This window comes from Mustela lutreola, chromosome 8 (genome assembly GCF_030435805.1).
Source record: "Mustela lutreola isolate mMusLut2 chromosome 8, mMusLut2.pri, whole genome shotgun sequence".
Lineage (NCBI taxonomy): Eukaryota > Metazoa > Chordata > Mammalia > Carnivora > Mustelidae > Mustela > Mustela lutreola.
Window position 1 is genome coordinate 46,436,772 of NC_081297.1, and position 20,248 is coordinate 46,457,019.

The 20,248-nt window shown below is 35.6% G+C and overlaps 1 protein-coding gene across 1 annotated transcript in view; it reads right to left on the reverse strand.

The window, feature by feature from the left end:
• Positions 1-1,732: 1,732 nt before the first annotated feature.
• The window catches only part of C8H12orf4 (chromosome 8 C12orf4 homolog), a 40,338-nt gene continuing 21,822 nt past the window's right edge, over positions 1,733-20,248 (reverse strand). Inside the window, exons 7-14 of the mRNA XM_059184552.1 lie at positions 19,396-19,502; positions 17,552-17,749; positions 16,600-16,728; positions 12,382-12,456; positions 7,446-7,648; positions 3,503-3,560; positions 2,864-2,931; positions 1,733-2,269 (exon numbers count right to left, since the gene is read on the reverse strand). Of these exons, the coding sequence (XP_059040535.1) occupies positions 2,177-2,269; positions 2,864-2,931; positions 3,503-3,560; positions 7,446-7,648; positions 12,382-12,456; positions 16,600-16,728; positions 17,552-17,749; positions 19,396-19,502 (931 nt within the window). The 3' untranslated portion in view covers positions 1,733-2,176. The remainder of the gene's footprint in view (positions 2,270-2,863; positions 2,932-3,502; positions 3,561-7,445; positions 7,649-12,381; positions 12,457-16,599; positions 16,729-17,551; positions 17,750-19,395; positions 19,503-20,248) is intronic.

A 20,248-nucleotide genomic window follows, 5' to 3' on the forward strand; every position in this document is an offset into this window, starting at 1 on the left:
ATACCCCACCCCCAAAAGGCTCTTGTGGTCAGCTTCTCTCAACTTGCGGGCCATTTGCCAGTGCCTCCCTTCATTTGATTTCTGTTCCTATCTGTATCTTGGACCTAGAATGCCCCTCCATTCTCAGCCTGTTGAGATACCTTCTTCACATCACTCACGAAATGTCCCAAACCACTCCCCTCCATGAAGCCCTCTAGAACACTCCAAAAAGGGTCATGATCTCACCCTTTCTGGTCCAAACACAAAATTCCGGACTTCCTCATCTACTGCTTCACTAAAATCTCCATCACTTGAATACATATAATTAGTGCTTTGAATTATATATTTGTTATTAGCTCAGAGTTTGGTATGTCTTCATATACCATCATAAGCATTTTTCCAATCTTATACTCCATATATCTCATAATACAGTACCATGTGAAAAAAAAGGATACTTAATACCTTTATCTTGATTTCATGGGCCAAACGGTACCTCTAATTGCCCTGGGGTGAAAGCCACTACATTATATAGTGAAAAAGGAAGGACAGGGCAGCAGCATTTACCAAGTTTCCATGACTGAACTTACTCCTTCCCCCTGACCTCTGGCTGTACCCCTAGCTACTGGCTGTCCACTTAGTTACAGGACCTCAATGGAAAGATTCTTGGTTCCTCCTTTTGAATGCCTTATATGGATCCAAGGACACCCACCTCCAATCTGACCTTTCACATTATGATCTAAAGTAGTCTTTGATACTGCTCTCACACACCCCTATTTTCCTCCTCTGTGTACCCTGCTTTGCATTAGAATCAGTCTTAAGGACAACAGTGATGCCTGGAAGATAATTTCTCACTGTGAGAGCAGAATACCCACCTTCTTCTTGGTGGGATAACCAGGTTCCCTGGAAAAGCATGTGGAAGGTGTTAGTGTGTAACAGATACAGTCTGGAGTCCATGTCCTCCTTAGTGTTGTTACTTGGACAGTCATTTCCTTGCACAGAAAATCAAGACACATTCTGCGTTATGGAGAAGCATTTTGTGTGTGAAAAGAGTTTCTATAATTTACTATTTTTAAGTATTTAGATATACTAACGAGAGTGCTTTCTGTTTCTTGGAATCAAGATGTAACACCTCATCAGGATATCAAAGGTCCTTCATTTCATTTCATTGGTCAGTTACAAAATCCATATAACTTGAATATGATGAAATTGTTTCTTTTGTAAATGTCTTTGTTTAATATAGTCACTACTTACAGCAAATGTGTTACAGATGGGAGAAATAAGTGATATGCATCATCTGAGAAAGGAGGAAAGATGACGAAAAAGGGGAGAGGAAATAGAGCACAGAACGAAATGGAGACATAGTTATCAGCAAGGGAATGCAGGAAGTGGAAGACTGGTTAAGGAAGTTGAGAATGTAAGAAGCAGGATGGAGAAATAAAAATGATCTTTGTTGTCTGTCATGATGTTGATGAGCACTGAAATTCTGCCGGGTGTTGGCTTGGACTAACTTTCCATTGGGCTTGCAAATGAGCATACTATTTTCCCAGCCCATGAAATGTTATTAATAGACAAGGGGAAGGTCATATAGAGAGGATGAGACAGAGGTAAAGAATTCAAAGTCCTTTTCTGACTTTTTTTTTTTCCCTGACTTATAAAACCTTAGAAAGAGTTTTTGAAATAGAATTTAAAAGAATAAGCACATTTGTCTCATATGCTTGTGTTACTACAAAGATTTTCACAAAAAAATCCATACTTGCAATGTATATCGCACTGCCTTTAATTTTTGCTTGGCAAATTAAGGTAAAGGAAAGATTTTATTCTTATGGTTAATGAAGTCCTGCACTTGATATGATTCAAATCTTTTGGAAAACTCAGATGTCTCCAAGAAAATGCAATGAACAATCTCCCATATCAAATGTCCAGGTACTAATATTTGCAGACAGGGCATAACAGTAGAAAAAAAAAGATTGTTTCATAAAGAAATGTTAAGAATAAATGTATGACCAAAAGGCTGATCACTAGGCTATGCAGTATATGAATTTTTGGAAGGTTTCACAGACATACATCATGATTTGATTCGTGACTTGGATTATAAGTTCTCTTTCTGGGCATCTTTTGCTTGACAGAATCCCAGCACAGCTCAAGTTCCTGGAAAGTTTAAGAGGCTTCTTCTGCCAATGTGTCAGTCTCTAAGGGTTTAGTGCTTGGATGTCAGAGTAAGTGTTGATGATACTCGGAAGATCTGGGGGAGCATGTTACTAAGTTGATAAAACATCTCTTCGGAAATACTCTGTCAGAAGTAAAAAAAAAGTTCACATTTGTTAAACCATCATTGATTTTTCAAATTTTAAAGTCATTTAAAATATGGAACTATTCCTAGATAAGGACAGCCGTATTTGGAAATTCTCTTTCATGACTGAGTTAACCACATGGTTATGGGCAGCGGGTGTTTTCGTTCTGAGAAACTATGTTGTTTCTGTCAAATAGTAAGTTTAATTACCAGAAAAATCCCTAGATAACTCTAGCTTAGTCAGTAACTAAAGTACCACTGACTTTGCTAAGCTCTATATAGAATACAGAATCATTTTCTGCTAATGTCCTTTTATGTGAATTTTTCAAGAACTATAGATCACGAATGTGGGAAAAAAACAAAAAATGAGTCAAGTTTGGTTCTAGGGTTAAATAAAAGATCCCTTGAGTGGAAGATGCTGACATCTTTGACAATTATCTAAATGCCTTTATGGCATCCAAACACTTCTCTCTTTAATAAATAGAAAGATATTAGCATTTTGTTATGTTCTACTGAGTTTGGGACAGGGTGCCTAGCTGTATCTGGGACAATATTATAGCAGAGATTAAACTGGGGAGAGATCTATTAACACACCTGTGGTACCAGAAACTGCACTGTCCTGGAAATTCCTCCATCCCAGGAAGCCATTTCCATCATGAAACCTAAAACAGAGCAACAGACTTTGCTGAATTACACGTTCTGGTCTTCAAACCTACCAGCCCCTTATGGAGATAAACTGAATTTTCACTGTGGGGCTTCATGTCTTGCCTTTCTGGGTAGCCACTCATGTGCAGGAGAGGCTAGGCCCGAAGAACAGATGAACTTCTGCAATCCTTAACTCTCCATGCATTTTGTCAATGCATTTTCCCTTATGATTTCTCAAGTCCTTTTAGTCTCTACACAGTGAAGCTAAAGCAGGTTATTGAAGGAAAAGTGAAGATGTGGTTCTATATTTTCTTCTTAAGAAAATAAAAAGGCAAGAGAGAGCAAGGTATAATCAGATCAAAATACAAATAACATCCAAATATCCTTGTATTTCAAGAGGGCCAGAGATTTGTTTCCTTTATGACTGGAAAAAGAGAAGTAAAAGAATATTTGCCTTGTTAAACCACTTTTAACTGGGACACCAGAGGACAGAGGTAATGTTCATATTCTTCTCCTGAGCTGCTCTACTTTCAATAGTTGGGACTAAGAAATACAGGTCATGTTGTTGAAATATAAGGTTCTGCTCACCTTTGACACACTTAAACACAAGTTCTGCTCTCCTTAAGCACCATGGTATAGTCATTTCCTAAAAAGAGGACCAAAACAAATCATATGTTTTTAACAGAACTCTGTAAAAAAAAAAAAAAAAAGACCTATAATATTGACCATCTACTTCGTGAACAGATTTGGGCACCTATTTGCTAACTTTAGGTGGATTTCTTCTGGTGTTTAGGTATAATTTGTTGTAACTGTTAGACTACATTTGTGGAATACAAACCAATTTAATTATCCTACTAATTATAATTAAAAAAATAAACATACCCTTAAAACTTTCTAGATAATTAATTCTAAAGACAAAGTGACATAGGAACTCCAAATATTCTCAATTTTAGCATGACTAATTCCATTAACTTGTATAATATTGGAACAATGCATTAAAATGCTTTTATTGTATAACATGTTATTACAAAAGTGACAGAAATACACAAACATCCTGTCCCGGTCACCTACCACGCCGAATGCATTCATTTTTCTACATTCCTTTCTAATCTCTGATCAAATGCGCACATGAGTGCTACTGCCAGACTAGAACTGATCCATTTATTTTCTATAGTTATGATCCGTGATTATACCATTTTAAATTCTACTTCTTTTCATTATCACCAGAATTACTTTCCCATGTTGCAAGTCTTCATAATCAAAACTGTACATTTGTTATTTTATTAGAGTGGTTCTCAATCTTTTTGGGTCTTAGGATCTTTTACACTCTTTTTTTTTTTTTTTTTAAAGATTTTTATTTATTTTACAGATAGAACAAGAGGATGCATGAGCACAGGCAGAGGGAGTCTTCCCCGAGAAGCAAGGACCCCGAGGCGGGAGATCTTTTACCCTCTTAAAAATCAATGAGGACATCAATGAGCTTTTGCCTATGTGGATTTTATCTCTTGGTAGTTATTACATTAGAAATTAAAACAGAAAAATGCAAAAAATACTAATAGTGAAGTAGCAGAAAGAGAAATTAAAGAATCAATCCCATTTACAATGGCACCAAAACCCATAAAATACATAGGAATGAATGTAACCAAGGAGTTATTTTCTGAGTTTATACACCCATGGGAGAAACTGAAAGGCTATTCTTTACTCTCAAGTATATGGCTCTGAGGGACCTGAAATACTCCTATTAATCAGTTTCTTAGTCATTATCTCAGGGTGAGGAACAATCTGGCTTTCTGATTTTTCACATGCAGAAACAATGGGTTAAGTAAACCACTTTGGGAAACTATTTGGTTGTAAATACAGAAGCTAAACATACACATATCATGACACTGACCAATTCCATCCCTAAGTATATACCTAATAGAAATGCCAAAAGCTACCTACTAGAATGTTCATAGCAACATAAGTCGTAATAATCAAAACCTAGAAACTACCAAAATGTCCCTAAATAGTAGAATGCATTGCTAATTGTGGTCCTGTCACACAGTAGAGTAATATAGAATAATATGAACAACCATAGACAATAATGTGGGTAGATTTTACAAACATAATTATGGAGTGAAAGAAGCCAGATACAGGAGTACATACTATAGGATTTTACTTATATAAACTACAAAAACAAGCCTAAGCAATCCATGCTTTTCAAAATGGAAAAAAAAAAATGGTTACCCTCATGGAGAGAGTATGGTTTATGAGACTGGAAGGGTTAGGGTTCTTCTGGGGTGGTGGTAATGTTCTGTTTTATGATCTAGGTATTGGTTACAGGGGTGTTAAGTTTGTGAAAATTTGAGCTATATACTTCAGTATACTTTTCTATATGTGTATTCTACTCTAATAAAAATTTAAAAACAAATAGCATCTTCATCAACCACAATTATAGTAACTAAAAGCTCTAAGTTCCAAATTATTGAACAAGTTAACAGTAAAAAATAAAAGGGAATCAGGAACTTGGGATTCTTGACTTACAGGTTCATTCTACACCCATCAGGTTAGATTGGCTCCAGTATGACAGTATCTTATATCACAAATATCTACGGGGATAACCTGGTGATTATCAGGATGTCTCTTTTCTTGCTGATAGATTATTCTTTCCTTTCCGTCTTTTTTTTTTTTTTTCCTTAGAACTACAATTAATTTCTACAGCTCTAAATACCACAGACACTATAGTCTTTACTGTGCACCACTAAAATGTGGTAACCGAGTGTCTAGAAATTCTGTTTGTTAGAGAAAGTAAACAACACCTGAAAATGCTTTGGGACCCTTGCACGAAAACTAAAACAAAGATTAACTCTGTATCCTGTGCGGTGTTGTCTGAATTTGTAGAATAAACTTCGTGACCCGAATGGGTGTTTAAATACAACAAATGGGAGGATGGTGGCTCAATATACTTTTGTGAATTAAAATGGACACTTTGGAAACAAACTTAATGTCCTGCAGCTGGCTGTCCCAATTTAAAACATGTAACTTTTGTAACATTGTGGGAGAGGGAATGCTAGTAGTATCAGATGTCTGGAAATAAATCCAAACTTAGTGACTTTTGGAAATACTGTTTTTGAGGTTGTTTCCCACCTACATATAACCATTTTTATAAACTGGTTAACCAGGAGTCCAGCTGCAGGAAGGTTTGGATGTTTCCTTGCGGCTGGAATTCATCACAAACTTTCTTTGTTATTCTCCAAAGACTTTTATAGATGGACTAGTTAGTGATGATAACTTAACCACGGCTAAACATGCCTGATGGAACTAAAACTTTATAAAGCTACAGTTGAAAAAACCCCAAACAAACCATGTGTGTTCATCTCTCCTGATACCATATTAGGTATGACTTAGGCTACATAAGTGAATGGTGACAGATTAGGCAGTGTGATGCAGCTTTCATAGGATGGAGCCAGAATTCTCTTAATTGAAACAATGTGTCTGATGAAAATACAAATGGGATGTAAGTGGTAAGTCATTTAAAATCACCCTGTCTTACCTGGAATTGATTTTGTGTGTGTGTTTACATAGGGTACTGCATTTAAGATGAATGAATCGAAATGTTTTGCTCTAAAAAGTAGCATTTATACATCTTTTATTTTGGGAAATAAGTTTTAATAATCAATGGGCAGGCTTCCTTCCTGACATTCACAATGCACATCGAGCCATTTTATTAAAAAAAAAAAAAAAAAAAAAAGCCACCTCTGAACCAGAGGGCCCCAAGTTGCTGATACGGGTCCTTCACCACCAGGCTAACCACTAGCTCTCCCAAAAACACTTGCCTGCACCCACTGTTTTGAGGCTACTTTGTTTCTCCAAACTATTTGAAGTTGAGTTTTGGTCTTTGCATTATTTCTTCAGCTTATCCTCTCTAACCAGTTTTTATGTGGATGAGAAGGAAAACAGGAGAAAGCAGATAGTCATGGGAAGACTTTTTTCCAAAATATAAAACAAAGCACAGTATGTAATAAAATCAATCAATGATTATACCATATTTTAACTGTGGAAGCCAACAACTGTATTATCCAAAACGCATCCTCGAGCATTCTTGAGAGAATGTTAAAATGAGGCTGGTTTCTTCCTGTTATCTAGCACCTCCTTCTGCTGCCTATTAATGCATAGTCAGAGAATGCAAACTAATTTTAATGTTAGTGTAGGCCAAATATAAACGTGGAGGTAATTCTAATGCTACTTAAGACAAAAACAGAGGGAGAGGGAGAGAAAGGGAGGAGTAGGGCCATATGTCTTATCCAAAGCTTAAGCTAATTTTTATTTTCTAGTCTACTTACTATATTCTCTGGACATAAATTGTTAAGGATTATTTACTGTTTTGTATCATATGTCACTCAGTGCTATTAACCATATAGGGGATACAAAGGTCCATTGGATTATTTTTAAAAAGTGCTTTTAAAATGTAAAGTGGATTATTATTATTATGCAATGTTGATGGTTAACATATTTATAAAATTACGGTATTATTCTTCTTCTACCTGCTTACCTCTGACATATCATGCACCAGCAAGAGAGGTATGCTTATTGTTGTGATGTCATGGGTACAGCAAACCTTGAGGATATTTCGAAGTCCCATAATGGCAGGATCTCGAGCAGTAATGTTTCCCGACTTCACATTGTCATCCACACAAAGGTGGAAAGCAACATGTATTTCTGAGAGATTAGAATGCCGTGTAATGTAAAATTCTCCTGGGAACACCAAATAAAAGCATGATTTTCAAATGAATAAATCTCATTCATCAGTGGGCTTTATAAGGAACTATATGGCCGTCAATGAGCCGAACTAGGAGAGGTGTATCAGGAATCTATGTTGGGCTCAGGAAGCAAATACAGCCCCGGCTCCTTCATTCTTGGAGAGGTGATGAAAAAAAGAGACAATAGCCAATTTTGCATTAGGTTCACAAATTGGCCTGAAGTGATCACTAAGTAGTAAGGAAACCAAATGAGTACTTATCTCTATTTTTACGTAAATGTTCAAAATGTCCTACTTGACTCAAAGTGAGCATGTAAAAACAGGTTGCTTGATAACCTCTCTTCCCTACACCCTAAATCAGCATTCTCCATCTCAATTCATGGATCTAATCTCCCTTCAGTTAGTTAACTGGCACAGGACAGAAACACAGAAGTTGCCCTTAATTACCTCCTTTATCTTGGTATTTCTTCCCTAACCCACAGTACAGTGCACCATCAACTACTTTCAATAATATCTCCAACAATTATCTCAAACCTGAGGCACTCCATTTTTATTGCTATTACCCTAGCTCATACCCTAGTACACGCCACCATCATCGCTCACCTAGGGTTTTGTCAAAGCCTCTTCATCTTTCTGCTCCCATCTTTCCTACCTACAAACCATTTCCACATTTGCAGGCCAAACAATTTCTTTATAAATCAGATTATATCACTCATCTACTTAACATTGTCCAGCAGGCTCACACTTCTTCCAGAAGACAATCCAAGCTCTTTACTGTGATTCCCATGGTCTATATGACTGCCTATGTATCTGTCTGTCCTCTTGTCTCACCGTCTCCTCTCACGCAGCCACACAGGCTTTTGTAAAGTTCTTCAAACATGTAGAGCTTATTTCCAAATCAGGGCTGCCTTGTCCGAGTTTTTCCCCAAGATTCTTATATGTCTGACTTCTTTTCACTAATGATGTCTCAGATCAAAGAGTACCTTCTCAGAGAGCTTTTCCTTGATTCTCCCATCTGATATAGGACACCCCTTATTTTTTCTCCACATTGTTCTATTTTCTTCTCAGCACTGAAATTCTTCATTTGAGATTATTTTATTTAAAAAATTTATTTAAATTCGATTTAATTAATACATAGTGTATTACTAGTTTCAGAGGTAGAATTCAGTGATTCATCAGTTGCATACAACACCCAGTGCTCATTACTTCAAGTGCCCTCCTTAGTGCTATCATCCAGTTACCCCAACCCCTATCCATGTCCCCTCCAGCAACCCTCAGTTGGTTCCTTAAGTTACGACTCTCTTACGGCTTGCCTCCCTCTCTGTTTTCCTCTTATTTTTCCTTCTCTTTCCCTATGTTCATCTCTTTTGTTTCTTAAATTCCACATGAGTGAAGTCATATGGTATTTGTCTTTCTCTGATTTATTCCACTTAGTATAATACCCTCTAGTTCCATCCATGTCATTGCAATGGGCAATATCGCACTCTTTTTGATGGCTAAATAATATTTTATTTTATGTGTGTGTATGTGTGTGTGCGCATGCATGCACATATACACACATACATACATACCTCTCTTATTTATTCATCTGTCGACAGACATGTGGGATCTTTCCATAGTTTGGCTGTTGTGGACATTGCTGCTATAAACACTGGGGTGCAGGTGCCCCTTTGGATCACTATATTTGTACCTTTTGGGTAAATATCTAGTAATGCAATTTCTGGGTTGTAGGGTAGCTCCATTTTTAACTTTTTGAGGAACCTCCATACTGTTTTCCAGAGCGGCTGCACCAGTTTGCATTCCCAACTATAGGAGGGTTCCCCTTTCTCTGTATCCTCACCAACATCTGCTGTTTCCTGACTTGTTAATTTTAGCCATTTTGACCAGCATGAGGTTGTATCTCATTATGGTTTTGATTTGCATTTCCCTGACACTGAGTGATGTTGAGCATTTCTTCATATGTCTATTGTCCATTTGTATGTCTTCTTTGGAGAAATGTTTGTTCATGCCTTCTGCCCATTTCTTGGCTGGATTTTTGGGGTTTTTTTGAGTGTTGAGTTTGATAAATTCTTTACAGATTTTGCATACCAGCCTTTTATCTGATAAGATATTTGCAAATATCTTCTCCCATTCCTATGGATGCCTTTCAGTTTTGTTGACTGTTTCCTCTGCTGTGCAAAAGCATTTTTTTTTTTTTTAAATCAAAGAGACCATTGTTTCTGCTCAATGACTATAGGGATTTTGTCTATCTTGTTTTATCTCCAACATACAGAACAGTGCCTGCTACATAGAAGGTACTTAGTAAGTATTTGTTGAATGACTGGATGAACAAATGTTTATAGACAAGGCTTAAAATCCATGCTTCCTATAATTGCTCCATTTTCTATGTAGTCACACTAGTCAACGGCCTTTATATTCTACAGTTTCTCTCAATATAAATACGTAAAATATACAAGCTTATAAAGACTATGTTTTTACAAACACACATGCCTTCCTGGAAATTTTGATAAGAAAATTCTAGGAAAGCTTTGCTCTTCTAAGAACTACACTTCCATCTCTAACCCCTGTCCTCACAAATTCTACTTCCCCTTGCTTCAAAGTCATTATTATAGGATTTTACTTATATTGACTTATAAAACTCACAGTATGCTTAAAAGTATTAGACATACATTAGCACAATGTTTACTCATCTGTAGTACCCAGTGTTTATAAGCTGTACCCATGGATGCCACTGACAGGCCCCATGCAAAGGCCTTTTTTTTTTTCTTTGACTTAAGATGAAAGACTAAATAAGCAGAAAAAGAAATTATAGTAACAGACATATCAAAATAAACTAGACAAAAACAAAAACAAAAACAAAAACAAAAACAAAGGAAAAGGAAAATTGGTGGAAGAGTAGAGTTACAATTTTCCTGGAAGGCAATAAAAGATGCAGACCGCTTATCAGAAACTTGGCAGACCATACGAGACAGTATCATTCTGGGCCCAGCGAAGTACATTACCACCTCAGCTCCAACTGATCATTTCGATGAGGGGAGTGGCAGCCTTAAACATGGGCCATTGTCCAGTGGTGAGGCAGATGACTTAGTGAACAAGTCAGGTGCTCCTAATCCCCGAACTGGCACTGCTTCATTTGACCTTACATGACTTGTCTCTTGGCCTTGTTTTACCCAGTAGTGAAATGGGTGTTATGAGCTGGCAGTGGTCATCAAAATAATATGATATAGCAGAAAAAGGACTAGACTGGGTATTGAGAAAGTCTGGTCTCTAAGCACTTATTGGCTGAGTGATCTTGGGCAAATCAATCTGATTTATAGATTTTCTGTACTTCGTGTAAGAAATGGGAAAAATAATGTCTAACTGCTTTCCTTAATAAGTTGTTGTGAGAATTAGATGATATAAATGATAAATACTTGGATAATGAAATATATAAATATACAAATATATAAATAAAACTTTTGTAGCTTGAAAGCTGAAAAGCATTTGTGATTTGGATCTTCATTTCTGGTAAACCTTCTTGCTGTTGGACAAATGGAAATTCAGATGCTGTCAGCGTATCTAATCCAATAGTTAGGTACTCGTTTTCTAATGCTCACTATGACATATCCTCCTGATTTAGTGGTTGGGATACTAACCTATAGGCTCTTCCCAAAAAGGAGCAAGAAAGGAAATAAATATAGCAAGAAAGAGGTAAATTGCAAAAAACCCACACATCGGTACCTCCGGAATAGGTAAGGAGATTGGCACATTTTAAGAAAGCCACAAAATATGGATGATTTAAATTATGGATCTGTGCAGAGAAATACAATAAATCCTGTCTCAATGAAGGTATTTTTAGATAGAGAGGAGGACAGCTTCCTGTTCCACAAAGTGGAGGAAACAGCATGTGATGATGCAATCCTGCCTCTAACATTACCCACGAAGGTAGGATCTCTGAAGGTGGGAAGGAGTTCAGAAGCTGATGACCACAAGCTAACTGACTGGGACTGACAAGATGGATACCAGAAAGCGATATGCTATTTGCTTACATTACATGGGATGCGACCTACCTGTAGAAAATCTGGGGTAGAAACAGTGAAGGAACAACCTAGTTATTTAGGGAAATGCAAACTTTACTAGTTAGCTTAACAGACTTTATGCTTGTGAAGAGATATGCCTTCCTTGCTACATACCCTGTCATCCAAACACTACAAGGGTCACCACAGTGAATTCAGTCTGGAAGAAGATCAAGAGCTTGAATTTCCAGCTGATAAATAATCTATCCAAAAACAACAAAGGAAATGAAAGAAATGGGAAATAGGAACGGTTATGGGGAGGCGGAAGTAAGAAAGATTGAAAATTATGTGACCCACATTTTTTCTGCAAGTTCAACTGTTTCTGTCTCTAGTATTGTTTATATTTTACAGTAAAAATGACTTCTCGCTTCATTTAAGAAACAAAGAAACAATGTATAATAGAAGAAATTTAAAATAGCAAATGCTATCAAATTTATGCAATTGTCTGAACAATATTTATTATATGGATCTAGAAAGTCAGAACTAGAATAAGAATAAAGATTTAAATTGCAGAACATCTGTGAAAGTACATTCTGTCGATACAATGTTGCTTCAAAGTGATACACTGACAAACTTCTTATAATGTATACACCATAAAAACTTCTATTTCAAATCTCTGATCTCCATGGATGTGATTATAAGAAAACTGCAATTTCAAATAAAATACTACTTACCAGGTAAAATATTTAAATAGTTTCTGTCAGCGTTTTTAGCCTTATCGTCACTTCCTCCATTTCGGTTTCCAGAATCTACTCATGAGATAATGCAACATGAAAGAACATAACAACATATGAAAGCACATTAATTCTACTGCTCCCCAAACAATCACAGTAACAGCAAAAGTTTGCTAAGGCTAGTTAGGTGCCAGGCATTCTGATAGATACTTTACATGTATCATCTCATTTAATTCTTACAAAACTCCTAAAACACAATCTCATGGTGTAGGTACTGTTACTATCTTCATTGTATATATGAGGGAACAAAGGGTTAGATAGGTTAAGTAACTTAACCAAGGATGCACAGTAAATGGCAGAACCAGATCTTAAACTCACATATCCAGATTCCAAACCCTATGGTCTTAACCACATTCCACTTGCCACTATCCTATTTTTCATCTAGGAGGTTCAGGGCACTAAATTAACCACACATAAAAAAACTTCATTAGATAGTAGTAGTGTGATCATCTTTATTTTTAGATTCTGAGTCACTGTTGGTGATATAACTTGTTCAGGACTACAAGCAAATGGTTAGTAGTACCAGGAATCACTTAATATTCAGCCCATTCTGAAATCTGTTATTTCTTATCTGTCACCATATACAATTTATTTCAAACAGATACGTGAGACTTTGGTTTCAAACGGGAAATTTTTGTTTTAGGTAGTCAATAGTTGTTCTTTCTTTCTAGAAGGGATGATATTATTTAGAAGGATAAATATTGGTAAAATAAGACAAATCACTATTGACCATGCATTATACTTGGACACAAATTATTTTATGTACGTATATGTATTTTTGATAGATTTCTTAGAAGATTCAGATGTGTCTTCTACCAAAACTCAAAAATGCAGAATGAATATTAGTATTCAAAGCAGCTGTCTTTAAGAGGGTGTATATGTATTCCAATTAAATACACAACTATTTGGAATGGCTGTCACCATTAGAGTATCACTTGAAAACAGTCAGAACTTCAAATGGGTAAACTGAAAATACCAAGGGCAATTATGCTTTCAAAAATGTTCTGAATGAAAGTAACTTAATATTTTTACTTAGTGACTGCTTTGACTAATTGACTGTATCATTGTACCTTATAAATGCAAATATTTTATCAACAGGGGGAGAGAGAGGCAGAGAGAGGAGATTCTGTGTTGCCAGAATCTATATTTACTGTAATAGTCTATCTCTCATACAGTGTGATATAACTGATAGGCTTTGAATAAATGTATGATCATAACACAGAAAACAAAAGAAATGATAAGGACTCTAGTGATTTTGTTCATATGGGGTATGAACAAACAGAATCCCTACTAAGTGAATAAGAGAGAAGAGGTCATTGTCCATTCCCCACCCCATGTTTTAATGGTAATGCCTTGTAATATTAAGAAAATGACTATTTTTCACTTTTTAAATAATTTATATAACATGTACACAGAAGCAAAACTGCATTTGGCTTATTACCATTGATTGTAGAAATAGAAAGATCCTAATATAATAAACACAGTAAGGAAAACAATGGAATGCCTTAGAATAAACAGGTACTTGAGTATCAGGATGTAAACATGGAAAACAAATACGTGGGTATACACAGAAGAGGAAAAGACGGAGAGAGTATTTTCACAGAGTTCTTCTATGACGACATGTGGGTTCCTTTCAGAAAGTTGTCTTTTATAGACCTGCTTGTTTCACTGACTCACTTAAACCACAAAATAGTTGCTTGAACAAGAACAAAATAATACCATGATTTACACACATTGCCTTAACTGTATGTGGTTTGAAAACTTCCTGTCATTTGCTGCACTTTCTATCTCTCATAAATATACTTAGAATCCTCCTCCTTCTCCCACACCTGTCATGATCTCAATCTCCATGCTTTTAGTCCCTACTAAGAATAATATTAAGATGTTTCTGATTACATCACTGCTAGTTTGAATGAGATGGAGGAAGAAGATGACAGAAGAGTAAAAGGACAGACTGGAATTTTCTGAAAGGTCCTTTGTTCGGATACATTTCTGTATGATTTCCTAACACAGCCTGGCTCTGTCATATGTGACGCACAGTGCCACAGCAAAGCCACAGTCCCTAGAGTGGAATATAAACTAGCGGCGTTGCTATGGAGAGCCACTGAGAACACTATCAACATTAGCAATGTATGCGCCCTTTAACCCAGTAATGTCTCTTTAGGAGTCACTGCCTACAGAGATGCTCACATGTGCACAATGATGTATGCATAAGGTGGTTTACGTATTACTACTTATAATAGCAAAAATGCTGGGACAGATTAAATGTCTACCATGGAACTGATTAATAACAAGATGCCTTGCAATGGACTGCTATGTGGCGGTGGGAAGGTAGTAAGGATGTTTTTTATGCACTGATATGCTATGATGGCCAAGATAAATATTCAGTAAAAAAAAAAAAAGCAAAGTATGGAAAAGTGTGCAGAGAAAGATGCCACTTGTGTAAAAAGGAAAAATAAATACATGTACACACATACACGCATGGATACACAGATTAGCATAGGTCTGGAAGGCACAAGACAGGCTTGGCTGACTCTGGGAAGGGCACTGAATGGGTGGTGGACAATTATGAAGACCTTCACTGTATGCTCTTTGTACAGTTTAAATTGTGAATCTTGAGACTGTTTTACCTATTTAGGAAATGACTAAAAAATAAAGCAAGTTTTTAAAAGTCTACTGAATATGGAAACCATAGTGAATGCTAATCATAGTAAGTCTAGAGAGCTACCTTTTAGCATTAGGAAAAAGGGAGAAATTCTGCAATTTGTACTGGGAGAGGAACAAAGACATCAAGCAAAGATAAAGCAATATTTCTTAGCTTACTACAGAACACAACACATGAATCAAAAGTACTATGATGGTCTCTTTTAAACGCTGAAGTTGCAAAACAAACCAACAAAAAAGATATTCAACTACCAGAAGCAGATTTAAAAGTCTGACCAGACATACTTTAATAACTTGCCATACTTTATTTTTTGGGGAAAACATCAAGTTTTTGAAAAAAAAAAAAAAAAAAAACAACAACAACAAAACTGAGTATGTATTAAAGCCAAATAAAACATTTACTGCAATTTTATGCCTGTGTAATAGGAGATGTCTGAAAAACAAGAAACACACAGCTTACATTTATTTTTGAATGGATATTACCCTTATAGTTAGATCTTAACTAAGCAAATTTACAGTGCCAATTTAATTTATGAAAAAACTGCTTTTTAAACTTATATTTTTCAATTAAAAAATATAATTACTCTAAATTCTCTAAATTCTTTCCTTTACTCATATCTTCCTAAGTCTATCAATAAATAGAAATCTTCTACAGAGCAATGCCATGAACATTTTCTATAGCTTTAAAAATAACATTCCAGCAAATTTCTCAAATAGTTAGAAAGGATGTTTATATTGTGGATAAATATTTTTAAAAAAAGCAGGACATAGTTCTGGACATAGTAATTTTTCAAAAGGACAATCAACAACAAGTCTTAAAACTGACTTCCTGCTACCTAAGAAGTATCAAAGATGGAACATATAATAAGTGTATATTTTGTGCTAACATTTACCTATCACTTCAATGCCCTTCAAGGTAGCAAGTACTTTAGAGATATAGATATAGCAAGCACTTTAGAGATATAGAACTTGGATCAAAAGACCACCAACTTTCCAATGAGTACTTCAATTTTAACTACAGAACTTAAATTTTTTAAAAAAGATTTTATTTATTCATTTGACAGAGAGAGATCACAAGTAGGCAGAGAGGCAGGCAGAGAAGGAGAGAGGAAGAAGCAGGCTCCCCGCCGAGTGGAGAGCCCGATGTGGGGCTTGATCCCAGGACCCTGACATCATGACCTGAGCCGAAGGCAGAGGCTTAAACCCAATGAGCCACCCAGGTGCCCCCAGAATTTAAATTTAAAAACAGTTTTTGCTAAAAAAAAAAAAAAATTAAAACAGTTTTTGCTAAGGTTATTGAACAAAATCATGCAAAAAGGAAATTAAGAACAGAATTCAAGCTTCTGAAGATCTTAAATTTTGTTCTTAATTTCTTTCTTCCACTTTTCCACCAATACAACTTTCGGTATTTTAATAATGGTCCATATGCTATTAGAGTGTTTAGGGACAGAATACACTTAAAGTAAACTTTTGAAAAATTTGAGTTTTACTGACCATGTGATTCTTTCAACTTACTCCTTCGTTGGGTTCTAGCATAAAGTACCACCTGCTGGACAACTTCCAGCTGCTCTTCAATTCGGGGAAAATGGAAGTCAGTGCATTCTTGGCAAACTGTGGCAAAATCTAAGGGACCCAAAACATTTATAAACTTCTACAAGTGAACAATCAAATATTTAGTATTTACTTATAAAATGACAACTGGTAGAAATAAAATATAAAATTCATAAGTATGATTTCTTACACTTGCCCTTTCAATAATTATGTCTTAAGTTAGGGGACAGTGATTTTTGTTGGAATCAGAAACCTAATATCTCACCCAAAAGAGTAAACAATTAATAGATAAGGAAATTATCAGATAATTTCAAACCTTCTTTAAAGAACAGTTACTTTAATCATCATCCAGTCCCCCAATGCTAAAAAAAACAAGACAGTTCTTAGAGTTATGATGGGAAATAAACTCTATTCAAGCTTCCTTAAAAATGTATACATTTCAATATATATATCTAAAATTTTTAAAATAATCATACAAAGTGAGTTGTACAGAGGGAACTTAGAATTTTACCTAGCACATTTAAGAAATATGTTATCTAAAATCCTAGGAAGAAAGGACAAAGGGATGAACTAAAATTCACGGAGCCAGGATTTGCTTCTGAATTGAATATGTTTATATCTAGATTATTCTTTTTGTTATGCCTTGAAGCAAGAATCTTATAAGAGCAGTACTTAGGATATAATAGAATTTTAAGAGGGAGTAAATATCCTGAAGCAATCTACAAATGCTAAAGTATGAAAGAAATCTAAAACAGCCATGGCTGGATATGTGTGTTGCTTGGCTACTAAAATACTAGAGCTAACTAAATTTTTTGCTTTTCTATAAATTCTTTCTTTGTAAGAATGGTATTAAAGGGGGAAATTCAATGAAATAAATAAGGTAATGTTAACTTACCTCTCTTAATACCACTATATGAATTGATTCGATTATCTACTAGTAAAACCAGGCCACACAGAGATGTGGAATAAAGTGACAGGGCAGTCTGGAGTCGATGGAGTTTCACGCCACTTCGATGATTTCTTTTGTGCTTACAGAAGTCCAGCATATCTGCTCTCAGCAATCTCAAATTATGCATGGTCTTCAGCTGGGCTCCTGGGGGGTGGGCAACAGTCCCAGAAAGAAACTAAGACAGCTGCAAAAATCCAGTATAACAGGATGCAAATCTCTATGGCAAGAATTCAGATAAATCTGTGCTACAAATAATTAGAAATAGGCTTTGCAATTTCCCATCCTATTAACTATACAGATTTAACCTTCCTATTTTAAAAAAAATAATATATTAGCTATACCAGAAAATATTTGGCAAAACAAACTATGGAAGAAGGACATAATTTTTTTATTTAAAATTTTTTTTGTTGCCATACAGTTCCATATTGGTTTCTGGGGTAGAAGTCAGTGACATACAATTCAGTGTAGAATTCACTTACATACAACACCCAGTGCTCATCACAACAAGTACCTTCCTTAATCCCCATCACCCATCTAGCTCATCTCCTACTCCCCTTTCTCCATCAACCTTCAGTTTGTTCTCTATGGTTAAGATTCTCTTATGGCTTATTTCCCTCTTCCCTTTTTTTACTCCCCCGCCCTTCCACTATATTCATCTGTTTCCTTTCCTAAAGTCGACAGTGATTGAGATCATTTAGTATTTGTCTTTCTCTGACTAACTTATTTCACTTAGCCTAATACACTCTAGCTCCTCCCATGTTGTTACAAATGGCAAGATTTCATTTTATTGATGGCTGAGTAATATTCCACTATACATATACATACCACAACTTCTTTATCCATTTATCAGTTGACCGGCATTTGGGCTCATTCCATAGTTTGGCTATTGTTGTGAAAATGCAGCTATAAACACTGGAGTGCCTATACCCTTTCAAGTCTGTATTTTTGTATCCTTCGGGTAAATACCCAGTAGTGTAACTGCTAGGTTGTAGGGTAGTTCTTTTTTTAACCTTTTGAGGAATCTCCAAACTCATCAGTTTTCATTCCCACAAACAGCACAAGGATTCACCTTTCTTGGCATCCTTGCCAACACCTGTTGCTTCTTGTGTTGTTAATTTTAGCCATTCTGACAGGTGGTATCTCACACCTGTGGTTTGTATTGGTATTTCCCTGATGATGAGTGAGGTTGAGCATCTTTTCATGTGTCTGTAAGCTTCTGGATGTCTTCTTTGGAAAAGTGCCTATTCATGTCTTCTGCTCATTTCTTAACTGGATTATTTGTTTTTTGGGTGTTGAGTTTATAAGTTCTTTAAAGATTTTGGATACTAACCCTTTACCAAATACATTGCTTGCAAATATCTTCTCCCATTCTGAAGGCTGTCCTTTAGTTTTGTTGATCATTTCCTTTGCTGTGCAGAAAGAAGCTTTTTATCTTGATGAAGTCCCAATAGTTCATTTTCGCTTTAGATTCCCTGGCATCTGGCAACATTTCTAGTAAGAAGTTGCTACAGCTGAGGGCAAAGAGGTTGCTGCCTATGTTCTCCTCCAGGATTTTGATGGTTTCCTATCTCACATTTAGGTCTTTCATCCATTTGAATTTATTTTTGTGTATGGGTATGAGAAAGAGGTCCAGTTTCATTCTTCTGCATGTCGCTGGGAGCAGTACATAATTTGTAATTAAAAACAACATGGGTACATTGTACTCATATGCTAGGGATTTTTCTCTTACATCATAAAAAAAGCTTCCCAATTTATAATCAATTATGCCTGCAAGAAATGAATCCACTTACCTAAGTGAATGGTAAAACTTTCTTCCAATTTTCTCTGTTCCTCATAAATCCTTCCATTTGCTTCTACAGATTCTCTGAACTGACTTGGTTGAACTTTAATTTCCTCACTGAAATTAATAAAATTATTCATATACTTTTTTTGTCTATTTGTCAAAAACTTTTCATGAAGGAAAGAAAGCTTTATTATGAAATGAGACAAAATGAAAGCTGAGAGTACCACTTAATTTATTCCTAAACTACTCCTTAATCCACGGTAGTAAGAAAGAATCATAAACACCAGAAGTTCTTAAAATTCCTACTTGTTCTTTGATTTCCTTACAGTAAGTAATGCATATTATTCTTTCCAGTCATTAGAATATCAACGCATGTGGCCTAAGAGAATATTAAATGAAGTAATTAACTTACTATTTTAAAATGACACATTTAAAAAAATGTAGTATATCCTATATCAAGGCTGACTCTAGGAAAAACAAAAAAAATCAGTGAAGTGATAGAAATAAAAATTTAGAAGTCAAATAAAAGGAAAAAAAAAAGATGAAGTTCATTTTGATGTATTCACATCTTTTTTTTTTAACGTTTTCCTTTTTTTTTTCCCTTTCAAGGACATTCTCCTCCCTTTCAAGGACTTCTCTCTTTGCTCTACTGTGATCTTGCTTATTTGCTGAAAAGGTTTCCATGGAGGCACTGTACGACTGTAAATTCAAATGTCACGGTATGCTGAAGATGATATAAGTCTCTCATAGTCATTTTGGACTACATTTCTGGGATTATTCCAAAGAGCCTCATTAGTCTCACTAACTTCATTAGTATATACAGCAAATTTAAATCTAAAAATAGATTTATATTAATAAAA